Source organism: Plecotus auritus, assembly GCF_963455305.1.
Source record: "Plecotus auritus genome assembly, chromosome: 6".
Lineage (NCBI taxonomy): Eukaryota > Metazoa > Chordata > Mammalia > Chiroptera > Vespertilionidae > Plecotus > Plecotus auritus.
The window spans coordinates 99,997,149-100,015,972 of record NC_137773.1 but is presented as its reverse complement, the minus strand read 5'-3'; the positions used below and the strand labels follow the sequence as shown (position 1 = coordinate 100,015,972).

The following is an 18,824-nucleotide window of genomic DNA, read 5'->3' as shown; positions in this document are numbered from 1 at the left end:
TTTGGGTAGAAATCCACCTTGGACCACTCCTCTGAGACAGTGCTCAGAGTCACAGATGTAGATGGAAGATGCCGTGGGCATGTGGGTGCTCTGGTGGGGATGCCCTGGCATACCCATTCCCCACCCTGCAGTAGCTCAGGTACCAGCTGAGTACTGCACGTGGGTGGGAGCCATTGTGTCTAACTCCAGTAAAGAAGTAGCTTTGACTTACTCCCTGAGGGTTGAAGGTCAGACGTCCTCATTTCAGTCCGGCCCCTGCTGCGTCCCGGGCTCACATTAAGTATCTTCTTAGCAGAAAATCTTTACGTAATGGACTTGACACTCTGTGGGACAAGGATGTTGACAAGATAAATGAGGAAATGACTAGGTCTGCAGCTCAATGAATCAGCTGCCTTCATCCGCTGCCCTGGATGCCTGGGCTCTGGGGACTGATCCCCGCAGCGAGGCAGGGCTTCAGGGTCTGGAACAACTCCCTCATCACCACCCCCGGGGACTCTGCTCCACCCACTGCAGCCCCCGGGCTGGTGCACGGGCAGCTCTGTGTGGGGAGACTTGGGTGCATCGCTGGGTGAGGTGGCCCTGGCCTGGCCAGCCAGAAACCAAGTGGGCCATGGTGGGCTCAGCAGAGAGAAGGCTGGGTGGGGAGCGGGGAGGCCCAGGTTCCAGGGCATTCTCTGCCACAAATCAACGGAAGGGCTTGGGCAGGTCAATTCTGCTCCCGACCTTGCATTTTCTTTCTGGAGAAAGGAGGCGTGAACTTAAAGTAGTGCTCCCCAGCCTTTCCCCACCGGGGCACTCAGATAATGGCAGTATTCTTGGCATACTCGGATGAGCAGAGCAGCTCGGAGCTCAGTGATTGCGAGCCCCTGATAGGTTGCCTTGCCAGCAGAGGGGTCTGTATCTGGGTCCACGTGTCACCTGCCTGTAGCTTGCTGGTGGGGAGGCCTGGCCTGGTGATCCAAGATGTTGCACGGATGCTTTGGGATGATAAGGCTGCTGCATTAGGGCTGTGTGCTAATGCACACTTCCACACACTCATATTTGGCTGTATGCTGCCCCCTGTCTTGGTGGCTCTCCTCTAGGCCCCACTGCCCCCAGCGGGGGCCTCAGGGACTGTGAGAAGGATGCTGCTGTATCCTCTTCACTGTCTGAGAATTCAGGGCCCTGGTGCAGGGCGTCCTGGGATGTGTGTTCTCCTTATCTCTCGCCTTCTCTCTCTGATGGGGTTCTTGGAAAGTCCTACTGGGATTCTGTTGGCAAAGAAAGCTGCCAGGATTACCCAACCCTCTCTGATGCCAGAGGCCCTGGAGGCAGGGCTAGCCTTCCCCTCCTCCCTGCCCAGGGCAGACACAGGCCTTGGGCTCAGTGACTGGATCCGGGATTCCTGGTGTCCAGTGAGTCACAAGTCCAAGGCCAGGGCAAGAGCAGGCTGGTTCCACCCTGGACCAGGGTAACAGTGATGTTGGGGCATCCAGCCTTGTAGATGGGCAAGGAGAGTCCATGGAGAAGGAGTGAGGTTTGTCTTCTTTCTAGCAATTCAAACTGCCCTTGGAAACGTGAACTGGCGTGTTTAGTGCACCTGGTGCGTGGGAAGAGTGTGTGGGCCTTGAGCCACGCAGTGCTGGGTCTGAATCCTGACCCCTCCGCTTAGGGTTGTGTGATCGTGGCCTCACGGTGGCCGTTCAGAGCTGTATTGCCTATGTTTGTCCAATGGGAGTGTGGCACCTGCTAACAAGGTTGGTAAGGAGGATTCTATGAGAATGGATGCAGGGAGAGGGACGGTGAGTCATCCTCTCTCTGCCGAGGATGTTCATTCGAGGCCGGGTGCCTTCTGGAGGGGACGCAGGGGCGGAGGAGCTGAAGTTGGGAGTCCCTCTGTCCCCGAGCATCTGCGACCTTGGGAATACTGGATCACAGCTGGTTTCATCTGGGAGGCAGGGGAGGCTGGAATAAGGTGGAGAGGAGAGAAAGGCTTCTTAGGGAAAGAAGAGGTTGTCCAGGCAAAGAGAAGTCATGGAGGGGCCATGTGGAGAGTGAGGGGAGCAGAGATGCCCTGTCCACCTGGAGGGAGGCCTTTCAGGTGAGGACGAAGGGCCGGGGCAGGCCACGCAGTGGTTTTCCTCCTAACCACGCCATGCCTAAGGGACAGGAGGAGTGACAGGCAGATGGCCGGCTGGGCTGTCAGCAGGCGCTGTCTCCGCATCCTTGGTGAGGGGCGGGGCCTCCAGCGTTGCATGCGGGCATTTCCAGATGCTTGGGCATGGAGCATGTTTATGCAAACATGTCCTTTCCTTTCTGTAGCTGGGAGGGAACTCAGAGATCACCTAGGCTTACCCCTGCCCCTGACAGAAAAGGAAACTGAGGCCCCGAGAGAAGGTACAGACAGAGATGGAGGTTCAAATCCTGGCTCTGCCCTGCCCAGCATGTACCTGCACAGGTGTCTCACCTCTAAGCCCCGTTTCCTCTTGCAGGACATGGGCAGGTAGAACAGCCTGCCCTCCAGGGTTTTGTGAGACTGAGTGAGTACTCAGGGGGTGCTGGCCGGTGCCTGGCACACTGCACTGAGCTGCCCCTGTGAGGGATCTCCCAGGCGGAAGGCAGGCAGGGCAGGGCCGGCCTGGAACGCAGCGTTTGGGGAGCAAGTGCTTGGTGATGGGCGGCTGCCTCCCACCTGTGAGAGCGCTGGATGGGGCTGCAGTGGGGGCCCTTGGGTGATTTTCGGGAGACAGTGGGGCCTCAGGGCTCCTGCTGAGCTGCTGTGGCCTGTGTTGGTCCACTGTGACTGGGTGGGGGCACATGAGGCGGCGAGAGGCCGGGCTCAGGCACTCTTCTGGGCTGGAGGAGGAAGAGATGGGCGGTGTCTGCCTCAGTTGGCCATCAAGCCTCCGGAGCGGCCCAGCTTGCTTGGGTGGAGCCAGGAGGGGCCTAGAGATGTTCTTGTTGGAGGCTCTGGTGGCCCCCTTTTCCGGGGCTCAGGACAGGAGGGAGCCCTACCCTGTCACGAAGCCCTGCAGATGGCGAGCACCACCTGCCCCATGGTGCCTCAGCGCCTTACCCTACATCACGGTGCTCGCTCTCGCTCTGGGGACATGTGGGACTGCGGTGTGGGTCTCTGTGTCAGGGCTGTGACCGACTGCAGCTCCACGGGGCATCCTGGAACAGTGGTGGGCGTGGACCCTGAGGCCCGCTGTCCTAGCTGTGAATCCTGGCCTGGTCCTCCCAGCTGGGTGACCCCAGGGTGGGTCACGACCCCCTGCATTTCACTTGCTCACCTGTAAAATGGAGCAGTTCGGCCTGCTCTGCAAGGGTTGGTGACGACACGTGCCCAGCTCCTCACAGGGCGCTGGGGCACAGGACCACCGAGACGGCAGCCATGGTGGCATCAGGGCTGCTGGGGGCCAGTGGTTCAGTGTGAGGGGTCACAGCTGCGCAGGAGGGGTGACAAGGAGGCCCAGGCAAGTCTGAGGTGTTCTGTGAGGGCTACTTCACAGGAGCAGCTGAGGTTTAGAGGGGGGTCCCTGGCCAGGTGCTCCCACGGGCGAGGCGGGGCCGGGCCATGTCTGGAGGTTCACATTTGTGCAGTAAATGGCGAGTGCTCAGGGAGGTCCACATAGGACACAGCTTTTAAATGAGCCAGGCCCTGTCCTCACTGTCCCTGGGGCTGGCAACACCCAGTAGGTGGTTTATTGGTGGTGGCATAGACAAAAGACTGCCCCAGGAGTCCAGGGGGTGCTGCAAGGGGCGGTGGCCTGGAAAGCCAGGAAAGTCCTGGAAGGGGAAAGAGTGGGATCTGGCGGGACCAGGGCTGGGAGGCCTGGGCAAGCTCCTCGCAGGGGTGGGTGGGGAAGGATTGGGTGCCTCGGGGCCCTCCCTTCCCTGGCTCCCCTGAGGGGTGTCTGAGCCTTTGAGCCCCAGCCCTCCTGCCTTGGGTGGCTGAGCAGATGGTAAGTGAAGGCTTCCTGGTTCAGTAGGTTCAGTAGGTTGGCTGGTGCCTCTGGGAGACCCTGCTGAGGCAGCCCCTGAGGAGGTGGGGGCTGGGGATAGAGGGCAGGGAGGACATGAAGGAACGGCAGCCTCCCTCCCTGCCCCCTGCACCGTGGCTCTGCGATAAACTGCTTATCCTCAGGTTGTCTCCCTGAGCCGAATGCAGAAGCGTGTTATTTAAATTTCAAAATCACATTCTTCTCCTTACAGCTGTCAGAGGCTCTGAGCATCACCGAAAATTGGGCTTTAGCTGCAGCTCCGTCACCTCTTACACCCACCCCCCCTTCCAGGGAAGTCATCTGATGGCCAAGGGGAGGGCATGGGGTGGGGGGAGGACTCTGGGGACAAGGAGAAGTGAGGTGTCTGGTGGATGGGCCAGGGGATGGCGGGACCTCAGGCTCCTGTCAGTGCCTAGAGGAATTTGCTCCCACTGAGGTGTGGGCAGATGTTGGTGAATCCATGTCTGGTTGCCTTTGTGTATAAGGAAGAAATTGCTATGAAAAAAAAAAAAAAAAAAAAAAAAGGGAGAGAACAAAATTTAACCCCAAACAAGGCTTTTTAACGGTAGAACCTCAGTTGTCATCGCTGGTATGAGGTTTTAATGGGGAGGTATTTTTTGGTACCTTCAAACAGCATCTTCCAGGCACCTGCTTGCTGGCTCCCCTGTGGGATACAGGACAGGCTGTGCCGGTGGGCGTGGGTGCTCAGAGCTGTCTGAGCTGGGCCTTCCTGCTCTGAGGAGCCAGGAGCACCTGACATGGCTCTGCAGGTCCTTCCCCGGAGCGTTTGCCCCTGGCTTAGCCTCGAGCTGCATTCACCTTGTTTGTCCAATAGGAGCAGGGCTTAGATAACAGCCCTGGGAACGCCCCTCCCCCCAACCCCAGGGGTGGGCAGCACAGACTGTGTCTGAGAGGTCAGTGTGTGTACATGTGTGTAGTGTATAGGTGGGGTGTATAAGTGTATTTGGTACATGCTTTTGTAGTGTGTGTGGTGGTGTGTGTGTGGTTTTGTGTGTGTCTATGGGATGGTGTGTGTGTGTGTGGTGTGTGTGGGGTGGGGTGTGCTTGTGGTTTTGTGTGTGTGTTGGGGTGCTGGTGTGTGTGTGAGTTGGTGTGTGTGTGGGGGTGGTATCTGTGGTTTTGTGTATGTGTGCTGTGTGTGTGGGGTGATGTGTGTATGTGTGTGATATGGGGTGTGGTATGTGTATTGGGTATGTGTGTGGGGTTAGGGTCAGGGTTGTGTGTGTGTGTGTGTGAGAGAGAGACTATGTCCCCAGGTTTTCACTCAGTGTCCCTTGCGTGCCATGTGCTGGCCTAGGTGCTGAGGATACGTCCGTGAACAAGACAGAGGAGTCTTGTTCTCTTGGAGCTTAGGTTTGATTCCCCTGAGACAGAGAAAAGCAGAAAACAACACAGATGTAACATAGTGATGAAAGCTAAACAGAGAAATAATATCGGGTGCGAGACAGGTGGTGGGTGCTCCTGATTGGGAATGCCAAAATATGCCTCCCAGCCATGGGGAGGTCCGGGGACTGCAGAGGGAACAGCCCGGGGTAGAGGGTGGGACTTCAGGCAGAGGGTGTGGCTGGGGACCAGGAATGAGGTGGAGGCCCTGGTTTGGGAGGTGAGCACGGAGGCGGGCAGAGGCCAGCCCATGGATCCTGGGCCAGATGCTGCAGGCGAGTGGTGGAGTTTGGATTTCACTCTAAGAGTGATGAGAGCCCCGTGGAGGGTGTAGACACTTGAGTAGCATAGTGCGATTTACAAAAGGATTACACTTGCACTGTGGAGAGTGGATCGTGGGGCCGGAGGGGCATGGCAAGATTGGAAGCGGGAGAGCAGTTAGAGGCCGTTGCAGTGGCCACATCCCAGGAAAGCAGCAGCGATGGAGTGGATGCCTGGATCTGGGTCTGTCGTGGGGCAGAGTTGAGAGGAGGTGGGCTGGAGTTAAGGATAACTCTGATCATTTAGGCTGGAGCAACAATGATACTGCAGTGTATATCCTAGAGTGGAGAAGATGAGAGAAGGAACAGGTTGGGGTGAGCAGAAATCCAGTTCTTTTTTGGCCATGTTGTGCTAGTTAGACCTCCACCTGGAAATGCCAAGAAGGCAGTTGGCATAAGCCTGAGTGCTGAGGGAGGTCAGGTTGAGGTGTAGATTGAGAGTTGTTAGCATATACACTGAGTGGCCAGATTATGAGGATCTCTGAACGCATAATAATCTGGCCACTCAGTGTGTGTGTGTGTGTGTGTGTGTGTGTGTGTGTATTAGAGGCCCGGTGCATGAATTTGTGCATGGGTGGGGTCCTGCCAGCCTGGCCAGGGGGAGGGGACATGGGCGGTTGGCCGGCCTGCCTGCTGGTCGAATTCCTGGTCGAGGGGACAATTTGCATATTAGCCTTTTATTATATAGGATACACACTGAGTGGCCAGATTATTATGTGTTCAGAGATCATAATAATCAGTGTAGATGGTGTTTAGAACTGTTCAACCTTGAGGTCACCCAGAGAGTGTGTAGAGAGTGAGGGAGGCTGGGGCTGTCCATGCAAAGGAGGCCAAGACCAGGGCCGGTGAGGAAGGGGAAACCAGAGCGGGGGCCAGGGCGGGGGTTGGCCAGAAGAAGCATGGGTCTCCAGACAGAGGAGGGGTCAGCTGTGCCAGTGTAGCCCTGAGGTCAAGCAGGAGAAGTTTAGAGAAGTGACCATTAGCTTCGGCACCATGGTGGTCACCAATGACCTTGACTGGAGTATCCCTTAGTCGGGGGGTGGGTTGGAAGCTTGATCTGTGTGGGATGGAGGAGAGGAGGGGAGGTGAGAAGGTAAAAACAGCAACCGTAGACGGCTCTTTGGAATTCCTCTGGGACAGTGCAACAGGAGGATGTGGGGTCACAGGAGGGCCTTTCTTTTTTGCGGTGTGTTCTGAGATGGGCAACGAAGGTGGCTGTGGATGCTTTGGGAATGATCCACTGGAGAGGGAGACGCTGAAGGGCCGAGAGAAAAGGGGTACTTTCAGGAGTGACGTCCTTGAGAAGGGGGAGAGATGGGACCCAGACCACGTGGGCCAGGGGCCCTTCCTCCCTGGAAACCGAGGGGGCAGAACAGAGGACTGGGAGCCACTGGGAAGGGAGGGAAGGGGATGGCAAGCCAGGTGTGAGGCCATTCCCAGGGCAGGCAGGGGGATGGTGCGGTCAGTAGTGACAGTCCCAAGGAGGAGTTAGGTGGTGGACCAGTGGCAGGAACCCCACGGAGGAAAAATGGCACAGAGACGGCAGTGGGGAGAAAGCCCGCCGTGAGGTGCCCGGTGGCCACTGCTTTTAAACTCGGTATGCTCAATGACCAGTCACCAAGTTTACCAAGTTTATTGATTTACCAAAATGGTTATTGTAAAAGCTTCTAGAAATTTACGTTGAATGGTTTTCATGGGCTTCTGAAGATTTTTGCAAGTGGTTTCCATAGCTGTATTTTAAGGTATAATTGAGGTTTTGGAGTCATAATTGATGTAGATGTCTAAAGGCAAGAAAAATATATTCATTATCAGTAAACAAAATTAGTTTATGATTGGTGCCTCCGGTGCTACGTCCATTCACACAAATAAAAATGGTGGATGAGCCTTGGCCATTGGGCCTGCGGACTGAAAGGTCCTGGGTTCGATTCTTGGTTGCAGGCTTGATCCCTGGCCCTGGTCGGTGCCTGAGGGAGACAACCAATCGATGTGTCTCTCTCATATCGATGTTTCTCTCTCTCTGTCTCTCCGCTTCCCTTCTACTCTCTATAAAAGTCAGTGGAAAATATCCCTGGATGAGGATTAACAAAAAAAAAAATGTAGATGAAGGATTTAGTATCACATCAATAGGAAGTGCCTCAATTTTGGTTTTGAATACAAAATTAAAGCTGATATACCGTTGTGGGGATTGGTGTGCAAATGCTTAAAATCCTAAATATTAAAAAACTAACCACCCAAACTATATTTAAAAGGACGTAGAGCCCTCCAAAGTGGGTGAAGAAATCAGTTCAAGTGTGAAATAATGAAATTTTAATTGGTAAAAACACAAAATAAGGCGAATATGCTTTTTGAAGAGTTAGAGAAAGAATTCTGACAAGCGGTTAACATTTGACAAAATGTAAAATGGTATTAAAAGGTAATTGATTTTTTTCCGAATTGATTTTCAATGAATTTGCCATTCATCAGATTGACCTTTGGTGGGTTGGCCTGCTTCCAAAATGCCCTGGAGGGTGGGGGGTGGCTCGGGCTGTGTGGGGCTGGAAGGGAGGGGAACGTTTAAGGGGAAGTCCAGGATATAAGGGAGCCTGGACTACATCCTGGTCGAGCCAGGGATCCCTGTGCCTAGAGTGAGGACAGAGGCCTGGCAGGCCAGGCGTGCTGGGGCTGGCTGGTCGCCTCCTGGGGGAGCTGCGGCACCGCTTCGTGCCCTGGCTTCTGGCCACCCAAGGTGAGAAAGGCCCCTGTCCCCACTCCCTTAGGCTTCCTGGATGAGCAGAGGGAGCTCGGAAGGCCGCCTCTTGCTCACCTGTGGGGGGACTGGGACTTTTATCTTTTGGGGTGTGGTATCGGGGGCTGGAGCAACAGGCACGTGGGGTCGGCCTCTGCTAGCAGGGCCATGAGAAAAACCAGAGATGGAGGGGAGGGTCTTCCTGCCAGGACACTCGCTCTTAAACAGCATTTGTGGCGCATGTGCTATGGGCTGGAAACCGCGTGAGCATCTTTACCTACGTTTTCCAGTGTGGTCTTCAGCGTGGTCCTGAGGGTAGGCCAGGCAGGTGTTGTATCCCCATGTTGCAGACGAGGAAAACAAGCTCAGAGGTTGCATACCTGTGCATGCGCGCTTTGCTGGTGGTGGCCCGCCTCCCAGGCCACTGCTGGGCCAGAGTCCTTGCTCCTAACCGCAGGCCCAGCCCGGAGCAGGCAGAGGGATGCCTGTGAGGCAGGGAGGGAGCCTCGGGCCAGGGGAGGGTGTCCAGCATCACTTGATAATACTGTCACCTGCACTAGAATGGAAGCAGAGGCAGTTCTCTTCGCTTCTCCAGGGGGCTTCACACAGTGGGTGCTGAGGAGGTAAATGAATCCTGAGGGAGGGCTGGGCATGGATGCCCCCTGAGGGCAGGAGGTGAGCACCGGGCCCTCGCTCTTCCTCCCACCTCCTGCCTTCTCTGTGCCCAGTTACCGTCTGCTCACTCTGTACCTCGTTGTTGAATGCTCACCCTTAGGACCCTCCTGATCTGGACTCAGTTGACTGTCCTCCTTTTTGAAGCTCTTGCCTTGGCTTTCATGACATTGGGGTCTCCCGATTTCCAGCAGCTCATGCTCCACGCATTCCCATTCCCACCAAGTGGTGGCCGCTAGAGCTCTGTCTTGCCCTCCCCGCTGCCCATTTAGTTCTGTAGCTTTAAATGGCTTCTAGTCAGTGAGGCTCGGCCGATGTCTGTAGCTCAGACGCCTCCTGAACGCCAGACTCTGTCTTTCTGCCTTTTCAACATCTTCACTGGGATAGCAAACACGTGTCTCTAACTTAAGTTGACACAGAAATATCCATTTAGTCTGCCTTCCTTCTTCCCAAAACTTCCTGTTTCACAAGACGATTCCATCATCCTGGTGCCCAGGCCAAAACCTTGTTCTCTCTTCTCATTCAGCAGCTAACCTACCCGTTTGGCTTTATCTCTAAATACAGAGGGGGGCGGGCGGAGCGGCAAAAGTAGGTTTGAAACTGTTCGTATGGAAAATAATACAATAATCCTATGTAATAAAAGGTTAATACGCAAATAGACCGAACGGAGGAATGACTGGTCGCTATGATGCGCACTGACAACTAGGGGGGATACGCTCAACGCAGGAGCTGCCCCCTGGTGGTCAGTGCGCTCCCACAGGGGGAGCACCGCTCAGCCAGAAGCCCTGAGCTGGGCTCACGGCTGGTGAGCACAGTGGCAGTGGTGGGACCTCTCCCGCCTCCACGGCAGCGCTACGGGATGTCCGACTGCTGGCTTAGACCCGCTCCCCACTGTCAGTTGGACATCCCCTGAGGACTCCCGGACTGCGGGAAGGCACAGGCCGGGCTGAGGGGACCCTCCTGCCCCCTGCCTGCATGACAAGACACGAATAAACTCTGTGTCTTGCATACTCACAACTGTAAACTTTTGCCCCACCCTGTGCATGCAGAATGGGCTCATTTTTGCCTTCTCTGCAGCTACCGCTCCTCCAAGCTACCACCATCTTCCTCCTGCTAATGCAGCAGTCCTTCGCTGGCTTCCTCTTCAGCCCGGACCCCTCATGTGTCCTCAGTCTTCCATGTGTCCGCAAGCAGACGCCCCTCCTTGAAACCCTCCAGGAACTTTGCATCTTAGAGTAACATCTGAAGTTCCTATCCCACCCTCCAGTTCCCATGTGATCTGCCCTGACTCTCCCTCCTCTTCCCTTTGCTTCATTCAGGAAGCTCCAGCCGCCTTACCCTTCCTTCTGCCTGTGAACATGCCAAGCTCCTGGCTGTCTCAGGACCTTTGCACGTGCTCTTCCTGTTGCTTGGGATTTTCCTACCTTGGATGTTTTGCACGTTTCACCCCTGTCCATCATTCTGTCTCAACTTGGATGTCATCTCCTACGACAGTCTCTCTCTCATCCTGCCAGTCATTTTTTCTGAATTCCCTTATTTTACTTTCTTCATAGCACTTATCACACCTTAAATTGCCTTACTAATTTGTTATGTGTTCACTACCACTTTCTTCTCATGGGAATGAAAGTTCCTGGAGAGCGGGGCTCCGTCGTTGTAGCTTGTAGCTGGATTTCTAGGGCATGTAGTCAGTACATGAAATATTTGCTGACTGACAGCTGTTTGGCTGCTAATTGACAGCGATTTGGGTGCTGTGTACGGAGGCGGGTGTGGTGTGAGCTCTGCCTGTATGTGTGTGCTGCTCTGTGGATATTGGCTGTTTTGGCAGTTTTCTGCTAGTAGGGTCATGAGAAAACCAAGTCAGTTCCGTGTGTGTGTGTGTGTGTGTGTGTGTGTGTGTGTGTGTGTAGGGGAAGGTGGGTAGGCAGGTAGGCAGGGGAGTCACAAAATGTAGGAGACCATATAGTTTGAAGTGAGGACATGAGACCCAGAAAGAGTCAGGCCTGTCAGGGTTTCACAAGTTGGGAGAGGCAGAGACGGAAGGTGGGCCCAGGTCTCTGACTCCCACTTCCGTGAAAGAGCTGCCGAGCATGGCCCAGCATTGCAGCTGGACACGGGATTAGGGGCAAGGGACCAAGCTGGCAGGTGTCTGGAAGGCCAGAAGGGGAGCTGACACACCTGGCCGCACTGGCTTGGAAGTGTCTCAGATACCGTTCCCGCTCCTGCTTATGGTTGGAAAGTCTACCTTGATCACCCTCTAGGTTGCCCCCAGGGGCAGGCTCTGGTGACCACACAGGCCACAAACCGCCTTCTTCAGAGGGTGACTTGGTAAATTGTGTGCTGGGTGGGGTGTGCATGTTTGGGGAGCAGGCCACGGGCAGCTCGGCCTCTCCTCTAAGTCACTAGTTCTCCAGCTTTGGAGGGTGACCTCAGAACTGGGGTGAGCTTGGGAAATCCAGGGTCCTGGGCTCCAGCCATGGAGCTCCCGACACAGTGAGCCGGGCGGGGGTGGGGGGGAGGAGGGAACCCACGTGCATCCATGTGTAAGAGGCAGGCCTAGCGCATCACAATGCACCAAAGTTTAAGAGCCTTAATTGTAAATCAGTCAGTTCCCTTTGAGTGCACGTGCACCGATGCCGGGATGGGCTGTGAGCGTGAGAATACATATGTGTGTTTGAATAGCGATGCATTGGAACACATATTAGAAAAATTCAGAACTAATGTAGATCTTATCATTAGGACAAATCTAGGTGGGTATTGAAACATTTAAAAACATTTAAAAAGAGAATAGGTGATACCTGGGGGACCAGAGCTCTCTATGTATCCAAGGAAATCTTGGATATTCAGTTTGAAGTTCTAGGGACAGACGGTCACTGGCTCAGGGCAGCATCCCAGGAGGGAAGCAGGGAGGTGAGTGAGGCTTGCTGGGGGGAGGCAGCCCCTTTGTTGGTGGTTGTCTGTCTTCCCCCCCCCCCCCCCCCGCTCCCCACCCTGCACTCACCTAGGGAGGGGAATGGAGGGGATGAAGAAACCAGAATGAATCCCCAGGGTCTGGAGCTGGTAGCTTTTGGAAAGTGCCAGGTGTGGTTAAGTCCTGCCTCACTCTCCGTGACTGAGTCTGCCCATCTGGCTGTTGTCAGCGGGCCTGGGACACCCATGTGGGGAGGAGTGGGAAGGAGCCCGGAGGGTGGGTCTGCCCAGGCCCAGGAAGAGTTTGTAGCTCTGAGTCCTACAACTTCCTGTGTGGTCTCACCTCTCTGTGCAGGGACAGGGTGGGGTATGGGAGTGTGTGTGTGTGTGTGTGTGTGTGTGTGTGTGTGTGTGTGGCGGGGGTGCTGGCAGGGCCTCCATCCTGCTTTTTGGACATTCTAGTTTAGGGGCTGGACCCACACTGGGCGAGGCTGGTGTCTGGAATCCAGCCCCTTCTCCTTGCTCTCCCGTGGGGCCTCTCGAAGAGGAAAACAAGCCTTCTTGACCTGAGGGGCACCTTAGTGTAGATGGAGGCAGTGATGGGCTGGGAGGGCTGTCGGTCGGCCTGCCTGCCCCGGCACATGCCTCCTCACAAGGACAGCGGAGCCAATGCCAGCTCCTGGCCTCTCTCCACGTGAGTGGGGGCCCCGTCCTCAGGCCCACTCACCCCCTGGACCCACTCTGGGAGGATCAGAAGTGACATCTTCCTGGTAACTAGGCAATTACGGTTACTATTGCCACATTTTTTTGTTTCTTGTATTTTTTTTACTAGGAAATTTACCAAGTTTTGGCCCAGGGGTTTACATCTGCCAGCCTGTAGCAAAAGCTGACACTATTCAAGCTCCAAATGGAAGCCACGAGGCTATAATTACACGGCATTAGCTCAGCAACACGCTGAGAGGAGCGGAACGGAGCACCTGGGGGACCTGGAAGTGGCAGAGGCCCTAAATTAGCTGCTGTTCCGTTTGTGGTTGTCGCCCTGCCCCTCTCTGGGGTCTCCTTCTGCCCTCGCTCTCCTCCACCTCGGCCCAGGCTGCTTCGCTCTTCCCTCTGCTGGCGTCCGTCCCCACAGGTGCCCTGAACAGGAAAGAACCACCTGGCGGGTCAGGGGGACACTTACTGAGAGGCCAGGTCTCTAGAATGGCCTTTGTAGACAGACGCCTTAGGTCCTTGCCTGGCGGGGGAGGGGGAGGGAGGCAAAATGGTTTGGCAGCAGCTCAGAACTGTAGGGGGGCCCCATGCCCCACTGTGACTGGAAAGCCATTGCTCAGCTTCCTGAGTCCTCTGTGCTGGGTCCCTCCTGCAGTCTCCGCCTCCAGGCGCTGAGTGCTGTCAGCTCCCTCTATCTGGGACTCCTTTCCTCTCTCTTTTCTCCCTCTGACTCATTCCGCACGTTTCAGCAGGGATGCTACTGCTTCTCTGACCCTGGTCTGGGCAGGCGCTTTCCTCTCTGACTTCCTCTGTACACGGCCTGTTCCTGTCTCCATGTGTGTGTGTGGAGAAATGCCAGCACATAGTAGGCCCTCAATAAGGATTTGTTAATCAAATGAGTAGGAAAACAAACCTTGATTCCCTTCCTGCCTTAATTCTCCTTTTGTTTTTACAAGAAGAGAGGGAGTTTGCTCTGTCTGACTTTGTAGGGCTGCTGGCGGTGAGGCAGGGTGTGGGGACGATGGCTTGTCTTCAACGATTGACCCTGACTTTCTCTTCTGAGCCCTTCTGGTCGGGGCTCCACATTGATACTTGATCACACATGGTCACGTATGGGCCACTGTTCCCGGCCCTCTGTCAGCTCGTCCTTCACAATGTTAACCAACACTCTTTGAACACTTATTATGAACTATTGTTCTAAGTACATTTAGTTTTTCATTCATCAAATGCTTATTCGGCACCCATCATGCATCATGCACTGGGAAATATGGATAAGGCACAGTGAGCACAACTGACAAAGCCGCTGCCTTCATGGAGCTTACATTCGATACAAACAAAGAAATGAGTAAGTCGGTACACACTAAGGTGGGTGGTGACGAGAGCTGTGGGAAAAACAGATCAGAGTCGGTAAAGGGAGTGACTTGTTATTACATACCAGGAACGACTCACAGATAAAGTAACATTTGAGCAGAGACCTTAAAGAAGTGAGGAATGGTCATGGGGGTGGGGGAGAGCTTTCCAGGCAGAGGAAGCAGCTCGTGCAAAGGCCCTGAGGTCAGGGCAGTTCCAGGAAAACCAAGGAGACCAGTGGGCTGGAATGAATGGAGTAAGTGAGCCGGGGAAGGAGTAGGAGATAAGGTCACAGAGCACTGCTGGCTAATAGGAATACAGGGTGGGGCAAAAGTAGGTTTACAGTTGTGAGTACACAAAACACAGAGCTTACTAGAGGCCCGGTGCATGAATTCATGCATGGGTGGCGTCCCATAGCCTGGCAGGCAATCGGTGCCCACTGGGCCGTCTCGCCCAGTCCCAATCAGGGCTGGCCAGCTGGGGGAAGGAACCGCGGGAGGTTGGCTGGCTGTGGGAGGTTAGCTGTGGAAGTGCACTGACCACCAGGGGGCAGCTCCTGCGTTGAGGGTCTGCCTCCTGGTGGTCAGTGCGCATCAGAGGGACCTGTCGACCGGTTGTTAGGTCCTTCGGTCGCTTAGGCTTTTATGTTTATAGATTCTTATTAATTATTGTGTCATTTTCTGTACAAACAACTGTAAACCTACATTTGCCTCACCCTGTATAATATGTCACATGTGTAATTCTAAATTTTCTAGTATCACATTAAAAAGTAAAAAGAAACAGGTGAAGTTAAATTATTTAATTTTAAATTATTTTTTAAAAGATCTGTGTTTATTGATTTCAGAGAGAGGAAGGGAGAGGGAGAGATAGAAACATCAATGAGAGAATCATTGATTGGCTGCCTCTTGCACATCCCCCACTGGGGACGGAGCCTGAAACCTGGCAGGTGCCCTGACCGGGAATCGAAACGTGACCTCCTGGTTCACAGGTCGATGCCCAACCACTGAGTCACACAGGCTGGACCAAGTGAAATTAATTTTAATAATACATCTGTTTAACACAGACTATTATCACTTCAACATGTGATCAAAGTAAAATATTGTTAGTGAAATGCTTACACTTTTTGTGTGTAAAGTATTCAGAATCTGGGGTGGACACCTCATTGTAAACCAGCCACATTTCAGCTCAGTGGCCACGTGTGGCTCGTGTTGGATGGACAGCACAGTCATAGAGGCCCACAGGCCATGCCAAGGCCTCTGAACGAGGTGGGAAGTACCTGTGGGCTTCAGGGTCCAGGATCCTTTCTCTGCCTCAGGTTCTAGAATGCTTGCTTCTCCTGTGCTGAGAGGATTGTTTTGAGGCGAGGGGAGCTGGGCAGGAGGCCCTTCCCAGCCCACAGCGGTCGGTGGTGGCTTGGGTAAGGTGGCAGCAGTGGTGGTGAGAGGTGGTTGGATCCCGGATGTATTCTGGAGGTAGAACTGCCAGGTTTTTCTGACATGGTGTGTGAACGAGAGAGGAGTCCAGGAAGCACCGAGATTTTCGGCCTGAGCCCTGGAAGGGTGCAGCTGTTTTCAGAGGGATGAAGGAGACCGGGGGGCACAGCCTGGGGCGAACATATGAGGTTTGGTTTGGGGGCATGTGACGTTTGGGATGCGGTGTCAGCCTTTCAGGTGGAACTAGTAAGCAGGCAGGTGGACATGGGGTTCAGTGGGGAAGTCTGATTGGGAATTATCGATGACAGTTAAGGCTGTGAGGTGATCTGAGGGCCTTGAGGAGAGGGTGCAGGGAGAGGGGGGCCAGAGCCTGGTGGAGAACTCAGAACCAGGAAAGCAAGTGGAGGAGCACGGGGAGGCAGCAGGAGGATCGGCAGCCACGAGGAGAGGGTGGAGGGAGCGACCGGCTGTGTCCAGCGTGCCAGGGGGTCCCTGACCACGGACACGGGTGGGGGTGAGGCAAACACCAGCCTGCAGTGGGTTCAGGACAGAATGGGAAGGGAGAAGGAGATCGCTGGTATAGATGACTTGTTTGAGGGTTTGCTTTAAAGGGGAGCAGAAAAATAGGGTGGCACCTTAGCCATGTTTCCTTAAAAATGGACGAGGCCATAGCTGATGGGGATGTTCTAGCAGATGGGGCAAAATTATCGTGCAGGAGAGAGACAACAGGAGACCTCATTCACGCCTGCGGAACGCTGTGCGGCAGGCATGTTTTGTAGACAGGGAAACTGAGCAAAGGGGGGTGCAGCCCCTCGCCCAAGGCCACAGCTGATGAGCAGCAGGGCCAAGAGCGGACAGAGAGGCTCAGTTCTGACTCCTAGGCCTTCACCCCTGCTCCCGCCTCTTGGTTTCCGGTTGGACTGATGAGCTCTCGAGGATGGTTGCCCCTCTTACACTTCTGACCCAGCACGGCACCTGGCAGGGGCGGGCCGTGCAGAGGTGGGACGTGCTATCTCAGCTGACAGAGGGATCGGAACCCTAGGACCCCTGCCGGCAGTGCTCAGGATCCCGGGTGGGCCAGGGGAGGGGAGGTGCGGTGTCAGGTGCTCACTCACGTCCTTCCCACCCCCTTGCAGGGCCTCGAACGGAGGGGTGGTGCTCAGTAATTCTGAGAAAGCATTTGTTGGGTGAGGAATGAATGAAAAGATATGGCCCATCCTAAAACCTAAGCCGCTGCTTCTCTCTGCATTCCGTGGTGGGATCTGGGCTCCTCTGGTTTGCTGCCAGCGTGCTGGGTGACCTTGCCAAGCCCTCTCTCCACCCAGGGCCTCAGTTTCCTTACCTGTGAGTGAAGAAGTAGGGTTAGATGATCACCCATCCGCTCTCACCAGAGCATCTGAGGGACATGTGCGGACTGGATCCCTGCTTCCCGCACCGTCTGCCATCAGGACGGACAGGCGCTCTCAGGTGGGAGCAGCTGGCAGTGGAGGGCCGCATGGTCCCTGGGCTGTGTTCCCCGTGGAACAGCTGAGACTTGTGGGGTGGGACCTGGCGATTCCTGGGAATCCTGCTTTGTGCCCACGGGCAGCAGCACGAAACTCAAAGCCATGGCACTGACGCCAGAGCCCAGCACCCAGCACGTCTGCCCTGTGGCTGCTCATGCGCTCAGCCCCGCAGTCGGGGACTCGCCTTCAGCCTGCACCTCGCACCGCCAGGCTCCCCTCCAGAGCTTTCTTGTTAGTGGGTCTCGGCACTAACCAGTGTGGTGGCACCCCCACCCGCCCCGCCCCGCCCCGCCTCGCCCCACTGTGGGGCATTGGAATTGTGTGAGGCCAGCTTCAGTGGGCATGGTGGTGGGGTGAGGGGTGGCAGTGGTGCTGTTTGTGCCTTGGCTGCTGGAGCTCCATGTGAGAATGTGCCCCCCTAAATGCCAGCAGTGTCCCTGCCAGAAGCCTGCTCACGCGTGCTGCCACTGGCTCTCAGGGCCCGGCTGGTCTGGGCTTAGCTGCCACCCAGCCGTGTGATCCTGAGCCAGTCACTTCCCCATTTCCCACACGTGTGAACAGAGCCGCGAACGAACACCGAGTGCTCGCCTTTTCTGCCTGTGACGAGTCTTAAATATGACTGTGGAGTAACAGCCCTCATCCTAGTACGTGTGTACTCACCATACGTGTGTAATCTGTGCCAGGCGCTGCCCGAGCGCTGCATGGACCTGCCCATCCTTGTTTAACCCTCACCACAACCGAGGGGGGGCCCTGTTAAGTGACCCCGTTTCACAGATGAGGAAGCTGAGACAGAGTGTAGGGAATGCTGAGAGGCGTCCTCAGAGAGCAGGCGGGGGATGTCCCAGGCCTGTGCAGGCCTCTGACCTCTCTCCCCTTCTGTCCAGGGACCGGGGCGGACCCAGCCGTCAGTGTCAAGAGCAACCACTGCCTGGATGCTGCCAAGGCCTGCAACCTGAACGAGAACTGCAAGAAGCTGCGCTCCTCCTACATCTCCATCTGCAACCGCGAGATCTCGCCCACGGAGCGCTGCAACCGCCGCAAGTGCCACAAGGCCCTGCGCCAGTTCTTCGACCGGGTGCCCAGCGAGTACACCTACCGCATGCTCTTCTGCTCCTGCCAGGACCAGGCCTGTGCCGAGCGCCGCCGGCAGACCATCCTGCCCAGCTGCTCCTACGAGGACAAGGAGAAGCCCAACTGCCTGGACCTGCGCAGCGTGTGCCGGACCGACCACCTGTGCCGGTAAGAATGTCGGCCACCCTCCCTTCCCGGCATCCCCTGGGTCTGCTGGGTTATAATCCTGGGCCCAGCAAAGACTTGAGCATGTGCAGAATAAACTGTCATCCTCCCTCCTTCCCTCCCTCCCTCCCTCCCTCCCTTAGCACAGGTCTGTTGTTTGCCTTCTCTGTGCCCAGCCTCATGCTCAGCACCCTGGGGAAACCAAGGTGAACACCCAAGGAGCTTGTAATTTAAATCATAGACCCCTAGCGCCAGGAATCCAGTCCCACCTCTATCGGAAACCCCCCAATATCCCCACGAGGTCATGTGGCCGTCAGGGAGGGGCTCTCGGGGGCACATAGGCAGGTTCTTCCCCATCAAGAGCCAAGCCCATCTGGGGTCTGAGAGTTCCGGGTTTGAATCCAGGCTTTTCGACTTCCTGTCTGTCGCTGGAGCAAGGTTTTTATTTTTTTTTTTTATTTATTTTTTTTTTTTTCATTTTTAAATCCTTTTTATTTTTCTTTTTTTTTTTTTTTTTTTTTTTTCAAATTTTTATTAAGGTATTATATGTGTACATATCTTACCATTGCCCCCCACCC

At 55.2% G+C, this 18,824-nt stretch overlaps 1 protein-coding gene across 3 annotated transcripts in view; it reads left to right on the top strand.

Moving 5' to 3' along the window:
* Positions 1-18,824, top strand: part of GFRA2 (GDNF family receptor alpha 2) — a 97,960-nt gene that overhangs the window by 14,770 nt on the left and 64,366 nt on the right. For all 3 annotated transcript variants that reach the window (XM_080672655.1, XM_080672657.1, XM_080672656.1), the window contains one exon: positions 17,895-18,249. In XM_080672655.1, coding sequence (XP_080528781.1) covers positions 17,895-18,249 — 355 coding nt within the window. The remainder of the gene's footprint in view (positions 1-17,894; positions 18,250-18,824) is intronic.